The sequence below is a fragment of the Xenopus tropicalis genome, chromosome 2 (genome assembly GCF_000004195.4).
Source record: "Xenopus tropicalis strain Nigerian chromosome 2, UCB_Xtro_10.0, whole genome shotgun sequence".
Taxonomy (NCBI): Eukaryota; Metazoa; Chordata; class Amphibia; order Anura; family Pipidae; genus Xenopus; species Xenopus tropicalis.
The window spans coordinates 143,352,982-143,366,129 of NC_030678.2; the positions used below are offsets into that span (position 1 = coordinate 143,352,982).

Genomic DNA, 13,148 nt, shown 5'->3' on the forward strand with positions numbered 1-13,148 from the left:
TAGAAACCCCTTATAAATACATGGGAACTTGTGTGTGTGCTGGGGATTTCGAGCTATGAGAAACAAATACTGATGTGGATCCCACTTGCAGAGATTGCTGGACTCTGGCCAGAGATTCCCATGAGTTCAGCGAAGCTATGTACATGGCGAGACTGCACTACGCGCTTTGTGCTATGCAGGCAGGGAGTTGGCAGAACTTTAACACAATGGGGTTTTCCTGCAACAGAGGAAACTGAGTGCATTTTGTGCAGAATACAGTCAGCCTGTCTGCTTCAAAATAACATTTCTTTTTCCCTGGTCACAGTTTTGTCTTTAGGCTGTTTCTCTTCGGGCTCATTATCTATTCAAACAACTATTCTGCTTTTTTATTCTTTCTGCAAGAGTTAAAGCCAGCGAGTGCAACTAGTCAGACTACCATTGTAAAGGTCATCCAGGAGAGCAGCCGGACACAATGCCCCCCTATGTCGCTACTTGTCTGCCTTCCTATCCATTCATTTGTACAGCGTTAAATGGTCACCATTACACAAAAATCCAAAAGTAAAAAAAATAGGTTGATGTTAGTTTTTCAAAATGACACTTTACAAACATATTTTCCTCTGAAGCTCCTAAGGCTAGATAAAACTGCTATTATTTTCTTGTGGATAATTAACCCTTTAACCCACATTCTCTACTGTATATGGATAAATATACAGAGAGAGATAAAACTCTCCAGCACTAGCAAGAAGGGTACAAAAGAGTCCAAGGCAAGGGCATCCATGTATTTCCAAGGGAGCAACAAAGATAAATAAATGAGTATATTCAAATAACACATGCATGTTATATAAATAGAATGAAAGAAGAAAAAATAATTGTAATACATTTGTGCCTTAATAATTCCACACACTGTGAACTGAAGCTTTATATGGAGAGAAAGTGGGAGAACTGTGCTGAGGCAGAATTCCAGCTATAGACTGTTTAACTAATAAATATATTAAAGGAACGGATTTAACCTCTGCAGCTTAAAGGGGTTGTTCACCTTTAAGTTAATTGTTATTACATTATAGAATTAGCAGTTCTATAATGTATTTATTTTGATTGGTCTTAATTTTCCTAGTTTCTAGAGTATCTGCTTTCTTCTCCTGCTTCTTTCTGCCTTTCAAATGGGGGCCACTGAGCCCAGAAGTCACAAACTATCGCTCAGTGAGGCTGCAATGTTATACTTATGGTTACATTTTATTACTTATCTTTATATTTATATTCTATTCTCTCAGTCACACCACTATTTGGTTGCAGGGATGCACCAAATCAAAGATTTGGTTCAATATTCAGCCAAGATTCTGCCTTTTTCAGCAGGATTTGTACGGAAATGTTTTCTCTTTAGCCTTTCCTTGTGTTAATTTGCATATGCAATTCAGCCAAATCTTTCAAATCTTCAAATCTTTCAGCCAAATCCCAAAATAGTGGATTTAGTACATCCCTGTTACTAAGGAAATCTGGACCCGAGCAGCCAGATAGCTAGAGAGCTGCCAAACAAAAAGCTAAACATTAAAAAAAAAAACACACAAACATAATAAAACAATTAGGGCCAATTACATATTGTCTCTGAATATAACGCTACATCATACTAAAAGTAAATATAAATGTAAACTACCCCTTTAAGGTTCTGGAACCCCAAGAGATCAAACATCTGGATGAGTGTGATACAATTTTATGCTAAGAGCGCCCCATTAAAGCAAGAGTGTAAATTTACAGCCTTACAGTCAGTTAAAAGGATATTTATATTGCACAGGGGGAAACTGTCTCATTCAGCTCTATGAACAGAGACTCCAGCAACAATTAGGCAGTCAGTGTCTGCTCACCCTCTGTTAACCCCACTATGACTGAGCATACAGTTTAGATATTATTACTAAACTGCCCGTGTATAGGCACAAATGACGGGCCTACCCAACTGAGATCCGGATCTCGATCAGGCAGATTTAATTTTTCCGTCGGATCAGGGACTACAATGGTTTGTTCATGTGGTCCCTGATCCGATGGCGCCTATGCACGTCGTTGGCCACCTTAAAACACACCAACCTGCACTGTGGGTCACATTTGTTATTAATAACGTAACACCATACCAAATATCATCTACTTATCAAGGTGGTCATACACCTTCAGATCCGCTCGCTTGGCGATATTGGGCGAATCCAAGCTAATTCAAATTAAAACGACAGGTACAGAAGTCGGATCAGGGACCGCATCAACGAGCCAATGCGGCTCCTGATCCGACAAAATTTTTTAACCTGTCCAATTTCAGGCCAGATGTCAGTCGGGCAGGCCCGTCGTTGGTGCCCCTACACGGGCTGATATCCCCTCCAAGGGACCGATATCAGCAGCTACAATCGGCCCGTGTATGGCCACCTTTACTCTCTCTCTCTTATTAGCTCTTTATGTCCTTTGAAATGTCGCTAGATCTGCAACCCATCTGTGGGATTCCCTTCCAAGTTCCCCCACCTGTTTCCCTAGCTAACCCAAACTCTAAGGGAAAGATCTATCAAAGTGTGAAATTAGAGCTCACCACAGACACATTCACCCATTCTCTATTCATTCCTATGGGATTTTTAGAAACGTATTTATCAAATGGCAATCTCACGCATTGAAACATGCTTCTAAAAATCCCATAGGAATGAAAAGAAACAAATTACTTTCTTCCTAGCTTTCAAGTTCACTCTTCTTTTTCTAATAAGAAATGTTTGTCACTAGCTTAATAAAACTACCTAATGCCACATAATCTCTATACTGCACCAGACATGTGCTTCTCTTTTCCCCCTTTCTTCTTTTACAGTGAAAGCCTTCAACCAACACATGTCTATACTATCTCTCACTATAAATGTGTCCAGGTACTAACAGTGCTGTCCAACCAATACTATGTAGTGGGCCAATTACTTTTCTTATAGCATGTTGAAGGGCCGGATTAAATTAAAATGATAATGCCGTAAAGTGAAGTCTATGAAGCCTTTGAGCAGACAAGTGGGCATAAAAATCCTTTGGAGGGCCATATTCTGCTTGCGGGCCTTCAGCTGAACAGCCCTGTACTAGCAGAAGCAGAAGTCTGCCCTACGAAAATAACAAATATAAAAAATATTAAATCTTCAGACATGCAAATATAATAGTGGTTATGACACTCTCCAGTGACACTCTGCCATTTTTCTTAGGGTGAAGACACACAGAGCTACTTAGTAGCAGCTACTTGTCATGGCTACTAAACGCCAGAAAATACCCTGCCATAGACAATACAGAGAATTGCCTCAGCTAAAACACATGTAGAGACAATTATCAGTAAATGATCAGCATTGTCTATTTTTGTAGTTGTAGCAAGTAGGTGCTACTAATAGCTCCGTATGTCTTCACCCGTAGGTGACATGAACATGGACATGGACATGAAATAATTTTCCACCGGCAACAAAGAGAACCTCTGGTAAAAAGGCCAACGCATCGATTCCAAAGTCGCGCAAAGTTTCCTCTTGCAATTCCCTTTGTGGCCGGTAGAAAGGCACTTTGGGGAGATTTGTCGCCTGCGTTAGCAGAGATTTATCATGGGCAACTGATCTCTCTGTGGGACATTAGCCTTAAGGCTGAATAGTGAACTTCTGGGTTATTTATGAGAACAAACTCATTTTCTCTGTGCTAGAAAGAGTATTCTACCTCTCTGTGATCTGTTTATGAGCAATTGTGCTTTTATGTCTGCAGATGTTTGAAGTGCTTTTCAGGCTTTATATGCATAATTACTTGTGAGGCAATGACTGGCAATCACCCTAACAAGGCAACGAGTGATCTTATTACGTGAATCACAATATATCCCTGCACTGATATGAACCTGCAAAGCATGACCATACTTGTAAGAGAACAACCTAACAACCCAATCAAAAGGCCAGAAACAGAATGCCATTTTCACAAACAAGCATTATTTAAAAGTTAATAAGATACAAATTTAAAAAAATACATTTTTTACTTAAATATTTGTCTTATTTGCCCTCCTGACAGCCTTTTACAGCTTTGTATATGGGAGATGGCCATAATATAGTTATATTAGCTGAAAACCCCAGGTCCCAAGCATTCTGGGTAACAGGTCCCATTCCTGTACAACCATTTTACACAGACTGAGGGGCTTATGTAATAAAAGGTGCAACAGTCTAATCACCAATAGCAACCAATCATCAGGTGGCATTTACTGGTCACCTGCTTAATAGCAAACATCCTATTGGTTGCTAAAGGTTACTGCACCTGTGCAAACTATGTACCTTTTATTACATATTAACACCCCAAATTATTCAACCGCACCTTCCAGACCCAACTGTACATTTCCAAGGAATACTGGGTTAAATCATAAATTGAAAAATGGTGACTTGAGAGATGTACTCACAACTTGTGCACCTATAAAAGGCTGAGCAGCCTAATGCACATTTCTCTCTACTCTGAGAGCTTTTTAATATGCCACAGTATACAATGATTAATGTTTGTAACTTTCTTAACCTTATGACAATAACAATAAACCTCAATCTGTTCTACACATATCTACAATATACACATATCTACAATATAAGAACAAGAGTTTACCTTGTGTTTGCGGGATGTACGGACCCAATAGTTTTGCTCTTTTTTTCTCATAACCCTTCTGGGTGATATCACCTAAGTAACAAAAGAGAGGTATAAGAATGCTGTACCAGAACACCAACCAAATATTTAATCACATGCCCAGAATTCAGCCACTTATATAACAGCATTTCTTAAACAGTCATTTCATATTTAAAATAAAGCATATCTGACTATAAAGTATCACCTTTAAGTTAAATTGTATTATATACAGAAATATATATAACAATAACATTTTAGGCCCACAAAGCAAGTTTTTTGGCTGCTCCATTAAAAAGCCAGAAAGTAGGAAAAGAGTAAGGCAAATGATTATTTATATGATTATATATAAGACCAATTGAAAAACTGCTAAGAATAGGACACTCCATAATATAGGAAAACTTAACTAAAAGTTGGAAAACCCCAGATTGTTTTTTTTCATAATATATTTGCACTTCAGGTTTTATGGCACACAACCATCCATCTCTACATTTAAACAGTGAAAACTTGTTGTTTGTAAATGCAACTGAATGCAATGGTTACTGAATTCACTTATTAGACATAGCCCTAAGTTACTTACAGCAATTCTATCCTAAATGAACCAACACAATTCGAGCAGATTATACCCTGCACATACTATACACATCACAGTATTTCCTGTTTCCTGTGTTCTTCGCAATGGGAAAGCCGCATACATGGGCGGAATATGATAAGATTAGAATGGTTCTTTTAATATTTAGTCATCTTTACTTTCACTTCCTTAGACACATCTCCAGCCATAATACTATTAAGTGTTACATGATATGAGTAATGGAAGATGGTTGAGAACTCTTGATAAGCCACTGCACTTTGCCAAGAATTGCCTCAGAAACCGTATACTTTGAACAATGTATGTTTACTAGAATCTTATGATATGGTATTGCTGAAATGAATAATAATTCTAAACCTAGAACAAAGCCTCAGTTCTTCTTCACCTCTTCTTGTTCAGATAGTTCAAGCTGCTGGCTCATATATGGCCATACCACAAATGCACCCTCGTACAGTATCCTTTCTTTTGGATACCTACAGGACAGGGACAGACAAGGCCACCTTAAGTATGTGTGCATCTACTAAAAGACAAATAAGAACAAGTCCCTTGAGAGGAGATAAAAACCAAAGCTGAAAAGCCCAATCAGTTTTATTGCCACCAACAATGCAGGTATTCACGAAGTTTCCAAATGGAAAACATTCCAGTAATTAGTAAACAAGAACCCTCGGCTCAAATTATATGATTACATTTACCAGTATATGACTAATAATCTGAAAACAAGTTTTCAAGTTAAAAAGCAGCAGTAGTAGTGCTTTCAGGACACTGGAGGCGAAGAAGACAAATTTAGATGCTTTTCAGGCAGTAAAAAAAAACCACTATATGTGCCATCAGCTCTAGTGTTACAAGGAAGGCAGAACATGTATATCATTAAATACACAACCTCTTCACAAGTGTTTAGTGCCTTGGTCTGCCATGGGGCCTAGCCAGCTGGGTGCCGCGGGCATGGAAGACTGGGTGAGGGTAGTAATAAGGGTATGCAGAGGGGGGTCAGGACATGCAACAGTAAGGGGGACAAGTGCATGGACTACGGGTAGGCTAAAGAGGTAAGTGCCTAGCGCCCCCCCACTGTTGCACCCTAGGCATGTGCCTCTTCTGCTTCTGCTATATCCTGAACTTACTAAACCAACCCTGAGGTTCAGCATCTCTATAACAGTAATGATTCAGGTCCTCAAGTTGTCACAGAAGCTCAGTATCTTGGAGTCTGTTAGTAGTGTCAGTGGCACTGCACATGCTCGGTGGGCTCTGAGCAGCTGCTGAGAAGCTAAGCTTGGGGTCATCCCAAATTATCCCTAAGTTTAGTAATCAATAGCACATAAGTTAATTCTACAGGGCTGAATATTACATGCTGATGTATAATGCAAATCTTAAATTGATTATTTATATATACAGAATATTGTGCATTGGTTCCTAAGCTCAGTAAGTGACAGCAGCACAGAGCTGTGCAGGGAATAAGTAGAAAAGAAGATGGGGGGCTACTGGGGCATCTTTGGGGGCACAGATCTTCCCTGCTAAAGGCCTGGGGTTGCCTTGGGCTGGTACAGAAGCACAAAACATATTGTACAACATTTCTACCTTACTTCTTTGCTAAGCTTTGCTTATCCTTTAATAATTATTTCCAAGATGCAAAGTAAAACACTGTATATTATCATTAGCAGAGTGGCATGCCTCAATGTCAAGGCAAATGCCATATTTGTGTATTTATCCTTCAATTAGTCCTTCTATGTTTATAGTCAAAATAACCACAATCAGGTCAAACAACCAGTTCCTTCCATATACGTTAAGCTTTCCACTGAGGAAACATTATAGGTGTAATGAATTTAGTGTTTTTTAATCCGATTTTAGAAAAGAAGTGAATGAAATATGTGTATGGCCTTAACAACATAACTCTGGTGCACCCACAAAACAAGTGTCTGCACTACTTTATGCCCTTAGTTGTATTCGCCACTCAAGTATCCAGGTACACAACAGTTAGCCAACCCTTTCTCCACTGTTTTTGCCACCCTAAATACACCTTTCCGCACTCTCCTTAACTAAGCATAAGGATAAAAAGTACATCATTATTCATAAAGATTAATTCTGGGAAATGTACCCTTTTTTCGTGGGCAGGACAGAGAATATTAAGCAAAGCATCTGCTGTAAGACTAATCCACTTAATATGCAGCAGGATGAAAAGGTGCTAGAATTCTCTGAACCGTAGGATCCAGTTATGATGCACATGAGCAGGGCAAAAAATATAACCTTAATAATTAAGGGGTAATTGCAGCCAACCAATAAAAGAGAAACATGTCTGTCTTATTTGCAGTTTCCTGCTCTGTCAGGAAGCACAATCACTCATATCTGAACATAAATACGGATATCCTGGCTAAATCACTTGCTACAGAATGTAGTGGCAGGAAAATAAAATGACAATAAGAGTGTTCAGAAACCCAAGGAACAATCTGTCAACACAGAGGAAAGGTAACAATGAGGACATGTCACTATCAGGGAGATCACTGCAGCAAGACACCAATGACACGTAATACAAAGTGATCACTGAAAGACACTACACTTTCTATTTCAATTTCAGACATTCTATTCAAAATGATGAAACGGAAATTAATAAAAGCAAGCTGTCACTGTTTTAAAAGCCAGATTTCATAAATGATATGTGACGTGGCCCTGATTGTAGGGCTGGCCAGCTTCCGCTAGTCAAGCTACGGTAGCATTACTCACAGCTTTCATTGACTTGTAATGAAAAAAAATAATAATGTGATTGTAAGAGAACCTAGTGTTGTCACCTGTCCATTTTTTGACCCAGACAACCCAGCTTTCAGGATAGCTGTACGGGTCCAAACTGCCCACTTGGTTTTCCAAATCACGAAATCCAGACAGGACTCTCCTTGACTGACGCGACGATCGCCATGTCAGACCAACCCACTGAAGTTCTGCCCTGTGACATAATGTCAACCTTCGCCAACCTGCCCAGAGTTCCAGCAGCCTGGAAATGGCAACCCTAACAGAACCACTGCCATAATCCAGAGTCTTTCCTTGCATTACCCTGGGGGGGGGGGGGGCACCAGAATGCAGAGAAAGGAACTGGTGAGGCCTCACCTTGAGTATGTAGCTGGAGAGAGTCTGTCAAGGTTGGGGTTGCTGGCGCTTTTGAGGAGACATGATTACTCTTTTTGAGTACATTAGACAACATTATTGACAGAAAGCGGGGAGTCTTTTTTCCATAGAAAAGATCAAAGAACCAGAGATAGTGAAGTTGTGAAATAATGTTATTATGGCAAATTCTATTAATGCCTTTAAAAGTAGTTGATTATTTTTTTGAACAAGCATTATATCCAAGGCTACAGTGATCTCAACATCAGTTAATTGTTGGTATAGGTATCTGTATTTATAGTTTTTATATGCGAGTGCAGTGAAGCTTATAAGGTCTCTATCACATTTCCAATGGTCAGTGTTGACAGGACCCAATAAAAGAGCAGCAAAACTATAAAATTACCTTGCCACCCGATTGCATGCAATTGCCCAGCAACACCTATAGTTCTCTCCGTTAGCAGCTTAATCCCAGTCATTAAAGCAACTCTAGTATTCCCACAACACACCTGGCCCAACAACCTGTGTGTCCTGCTTTGGCCTGAATTAAAAGATGGCAGCTACTATATAATTCCCCAATAGTAATGTTATCTGACTCTTTTAAAACCCTGAAAGGCTAGCAGTCTCCTTTGTATGGGAGAACAAAGCATCAGATTTTAACAAAACCCAAACCAAAAAGGAGGTATAGAACATTCAAACATATACCTGTATCATGTAACATGGCAACTATCATATACCCAATGAGTTCAACCCTTAGTTTCAAAACAATCTCACAGGACTCAATAGTGGCATGACTGAAATAATCTGTGCTCCTTAGTTGCCCCTTGGAAGCCTACCAAGGCAGTGCCACATGACAATGACAGTTTGCCTAAGACATACCAAAACATAATTCCAGTCTTCATAATTTTCAATATTGATCCAAACTGAACAAAATATATTTTCAAGCGTAATAATGTTTCAAAAAAATATCTATATATATATATATATATCAATATTAGTCAAATAATTCAATTCTTTAAAGAAAAATTCCCTTTTCTCTGTAATAATAAAGCAGTACCTTGTACTTGATCTTACATAAGATATAATTAATCATATTGTGATTAATTAATGTTTATGTGATTTTTAGGAAGCCTTAAGGTATGGAGACTTAAATATCCAGAAATATCCAGAACATTCCAGGTCCCAAGCATTCTAGATAACAGGTTCCATACCTGTACAAGATTTATTCTCAAACCATTAATTTTTCAATCCAGAAAGAATCTCGAGCCAGATGGATATTCATTGCTACCCCCAGCTGCTCATATTGTGTAATTGTTTTATTTTATAATGTAGCTCCAGGAAATGTAAATGTGAGTTCCTCAGTGTAATCTATATTAGATGATATATTCTGCTATTTAGCCCCTGGCTTGATCTGTACTTTGTAATTCTGCTGGAAATACAAGTGGCCACATACATGTAAAGTATCTGTGCTAATCACTTGGCCACACAACATGATTGCTCCTTAGTGATAATATGAAATGATCTGATTTCCATGAGAGCAATAGTTGCGGTTTTTATTCTAGAACTGCAGGAAATATCAGCGGGGGTCACTGGCACAGTTGAGTGCAGCCATCTGGTCAATTAAGAATGCTTTGTTCAATATGCTCCCATGAATATATTCAATCTGCACCTCTTCCCGCATCCTATCGCCTGATTTAATGAATTCCCTGCAGAAAAAAAATAGCTGAACGTTTTTAAACAGAACAGTCAATGAAAATGAAAGAAAGCAATCCTGCCGGCTCCTTTGTGCCATGGTTGGTGGCATACACAGTACTGAGGGGTAAGCAGGTGTCTCCAGCATAGAGAGCCCTTACCCTGCTTCTTAGTCCATGCAGACACGCACAGTACTATAGGCACACGTATTGTATGAAACACGGGACTCATGGGTGTTCATGTATAAAGGTGAAGGGGAAAAACACATCAGCATATTTAATACAGCAGTCATAACTATTGGCACAATAGTAGGCTTTTATTTGTGTCTTTGATTGTTTTTTTTCTTCAAAACAAAAACTAAAAAATGAAAGCCCCTTGATTATTTCCATTATTTCCTAGCACTCATGTATCAAAATGGCTTTAACATACAAAATAACCTTTAATGAGTATGTTAAGGCTTTAAAAGTACTTATCAGGCACTTGCCAAATTTCAGAGACCCTTCTCATGCTGCCACTAGGTGTAACTACCCATGAACATTCATTTTCTCTTCAAAACTTAGCAAGCGAGTTCAAACCAACACAGGCAATGGCACATGGGAGACTTCAGAGTGTTCGGTCACCCAAGGAACTGTCACCTAAGCAGCAGACAAAATGTTCAGATTCGTCCCCCCCATTTACTTCAATCAAAAGTTAATGGATCTGTGAGTGCAGATATGGGTCAGGCCTCTGTTGCTTGAAAATGTTGTTGGTTGATGAAGCTACAATCAAATTCTAAAAGTGCTTTTTAGAGACGTATTTGAAGAAGAAAAAAAAACCAACATGACAACTATCAAGGGCATGGGTGAATCTAGGTTTACATGGAAGTCAGTGACACATTGTACATTGTTAATCAGTGATCTCAAACAAGTGGCTCCACCCCCTTAGGGATGGCTACATGTGGCTCCACCCCCCTTAGGAGTTGCTACCACTGGCCCCACCCCCTTAGGTGTTGTTACCAGTGGCTTCAACTCAGGTTTGAGTTTTGGAGGCAAGTGTCAGAGGCATAAAGATACACATCTACTACAAACAGAGACTCCTGCTGGTTGGCAGCCTGCATGGCACTACACAATAGCCAATCACATCACTTATCTGGTAACCCCAGAAGCTTTTTGGATGCTTGTGTGGCTCCTAAACACTTTTTTACATTTGAGTTTAGCTAACAGGTGAAAAAAAATTGGGAACACCCGTTATATAGAGGTAAATAATTCTACTAAGTATCAACAAATCCTGGAAACGAATGCTCCACACCCTGTGACAACAAATCCAAAACATACCTTTAGATCAACAATTAACTAGGTCAAGAAACGAAAGGTATTTGTAGGCCCCAACTTAATTATTATTATAAATCCAAGTTTAAATATCAAACACACAGTGCATGAAAAATATCCTAGTACTGAAATAAGTATTCTGTAAAGTTGCACCAAGTTTCTGTGACTACAGCTCACTCCCCACTTTAACAATATTCATAGCAGTGCTGGGATGGCCTACAAGGAATACCCCTGGGGGGGGGGGCTTCCTGCTCTCCCAATTATCTGGCTTTCTATTACTATGGCATGTTTTCATTTTGCCATCCCCCATTTCTTTACAAAAACAAAGAGAAGAAATGGAGGGTGGGACAGATGAGAGTATGTAAAGAGAATAGACTACTAGAACAATAAAAACTGGAAGAGAGGGGATAAATCTATAGAGGATAGTCTATGGTTTTATGGTGACCCCATGGCACCCCAGTCTGACACTTCAGAACAAATGCACCTGAAAGCACCTTGAACTAAACCCCAGTATAAATTACCAGTGGCCAAGTAGCCAACATTTACTCTCAATATGCTATTTCTACTTTAGTGGGAATTCTATGAGCTGGCATCAGAAGCAATGCTACTATTTATGCTGTTCTAGTGCAATGCAAATAGGATAATGCGGAAGGCACATTTATCTTTCCTCAGTTAACCCGAGACATAGAAGCCTAAACAAATTTACAAGAATAATCAAGGCGAGTAACAATTATGTGGGAATTTGATCTGTGTCTGGAAGACATGAATAACTTCTAGCAAACTAATGTCTTGCATAACTCACCTTATACATGGGTAAAGCTCTCCTTAAAGAGACTGTTTATATAAACCCATAAGGTTTGCCAGGTTCCCAGAATGTCAGCGATGAGGGATATGCTGTTAGTTTATACAGTCTACTTTACAGTTTCACATTTCTAGAGAGGCACTTCCTATCAAACATGTCTCGCCATCTCTTACCTTTACAAACAAAAGCTTTTTATTTCATCAAATAAAGATATAAATCTCGCATGGGAAGAATTACAGGTACCAACATACTACTGCTTTAAATCCAATGGGCAGATATAAGGTGGATACCTGTATATACTGCTGGGCATAAACTGGAAAAATATGGTCAACTGAAGTATACAGCCTGGTCTTCTAATAGCCCCAAATATTTGCCAGTGTAGTCATCGGACAACCAGATTCTGAGCCCAGACAAGATCTTTTGGAGGCCACACACAGATAGGTTTCAGATACAAATAGTTGAAAAATTACCTGTCACCAAATACCATTTATTTAAATTAACTTGTAGTATGATGTAAACAATGATATTCCAACACAATTTGTAATGGGTATTAGTTTTTTCAGTTATTTTGCATTTTGTTCCTTAGCTCTCTAGTTTGGTATTTCAGCAGTAACCAGGTTGGTAGGGTTTTATTAAGCCTTGCAACCAGGCAGTGATTCAAAGGATAGACTGGAATATGAAAAAGAGAAGGATTGAACAGGAAGATAAGTAACAAAAAGTAACAATAATAATACAATTATAGTCTCACAGACAAATATTTTTTTGTCTGCCCAGTGATTTGAAAGCTGGAAAGAGGCAGAAAAGAAAAGCAAATAAATAAAATATTAAATATAAAATATATAAAATATAATAATAATAAAGACCAACGGCAAAGTTGCTAGTAATAGGATATTCTATAACATACTAAAAATGAACTTTTAGTTCAGTAATGCAGTACAGTAAGCGCACACCAGGCTGGCCTTAGAGGGAAATCTTCTAAAGTGGAGATGGAAAATAACGAATTTCCTTTATAGCAATAAAAAGCTAAATATTAAATGAAGAGGTGACCTTGAGTATTTCTAGCATTCTTCTCGGAAAATGGCTT

At 38.7% G+C, this 13,148-nt stretch overlaps 1 protein-coding gene across 3 annotated transcripts in view; it reads right to left on the bottom strand.

Annotated features, from left to right (window-relative positions):
• The window catches only part of dip2b (disco interacting protein 2 homolog B), a 112,222-nt gene that overhangs the window by 56,531 nt on the left and 42,543 nt on the right, over nt 1–13,148 (bottom strand). For 2 of the 3 annotated variants that reach the window (XM_002933708.5, XM_004911909.4), the window contains exon 2: nt 4,579–4,650. The exons of the other annotated variant lie outside the window; for it this stretch is intronic. In XM_002933708.5, coding sequence (XP_002933754.2) covers nt 4,579–4,650 — 72 coding nt within the window. The remainder of the gene's footprint in view (nt 1–4,578; nt 4,651–13,148) is intronic. 3 annotated transcript variants of the gene reach the window in all.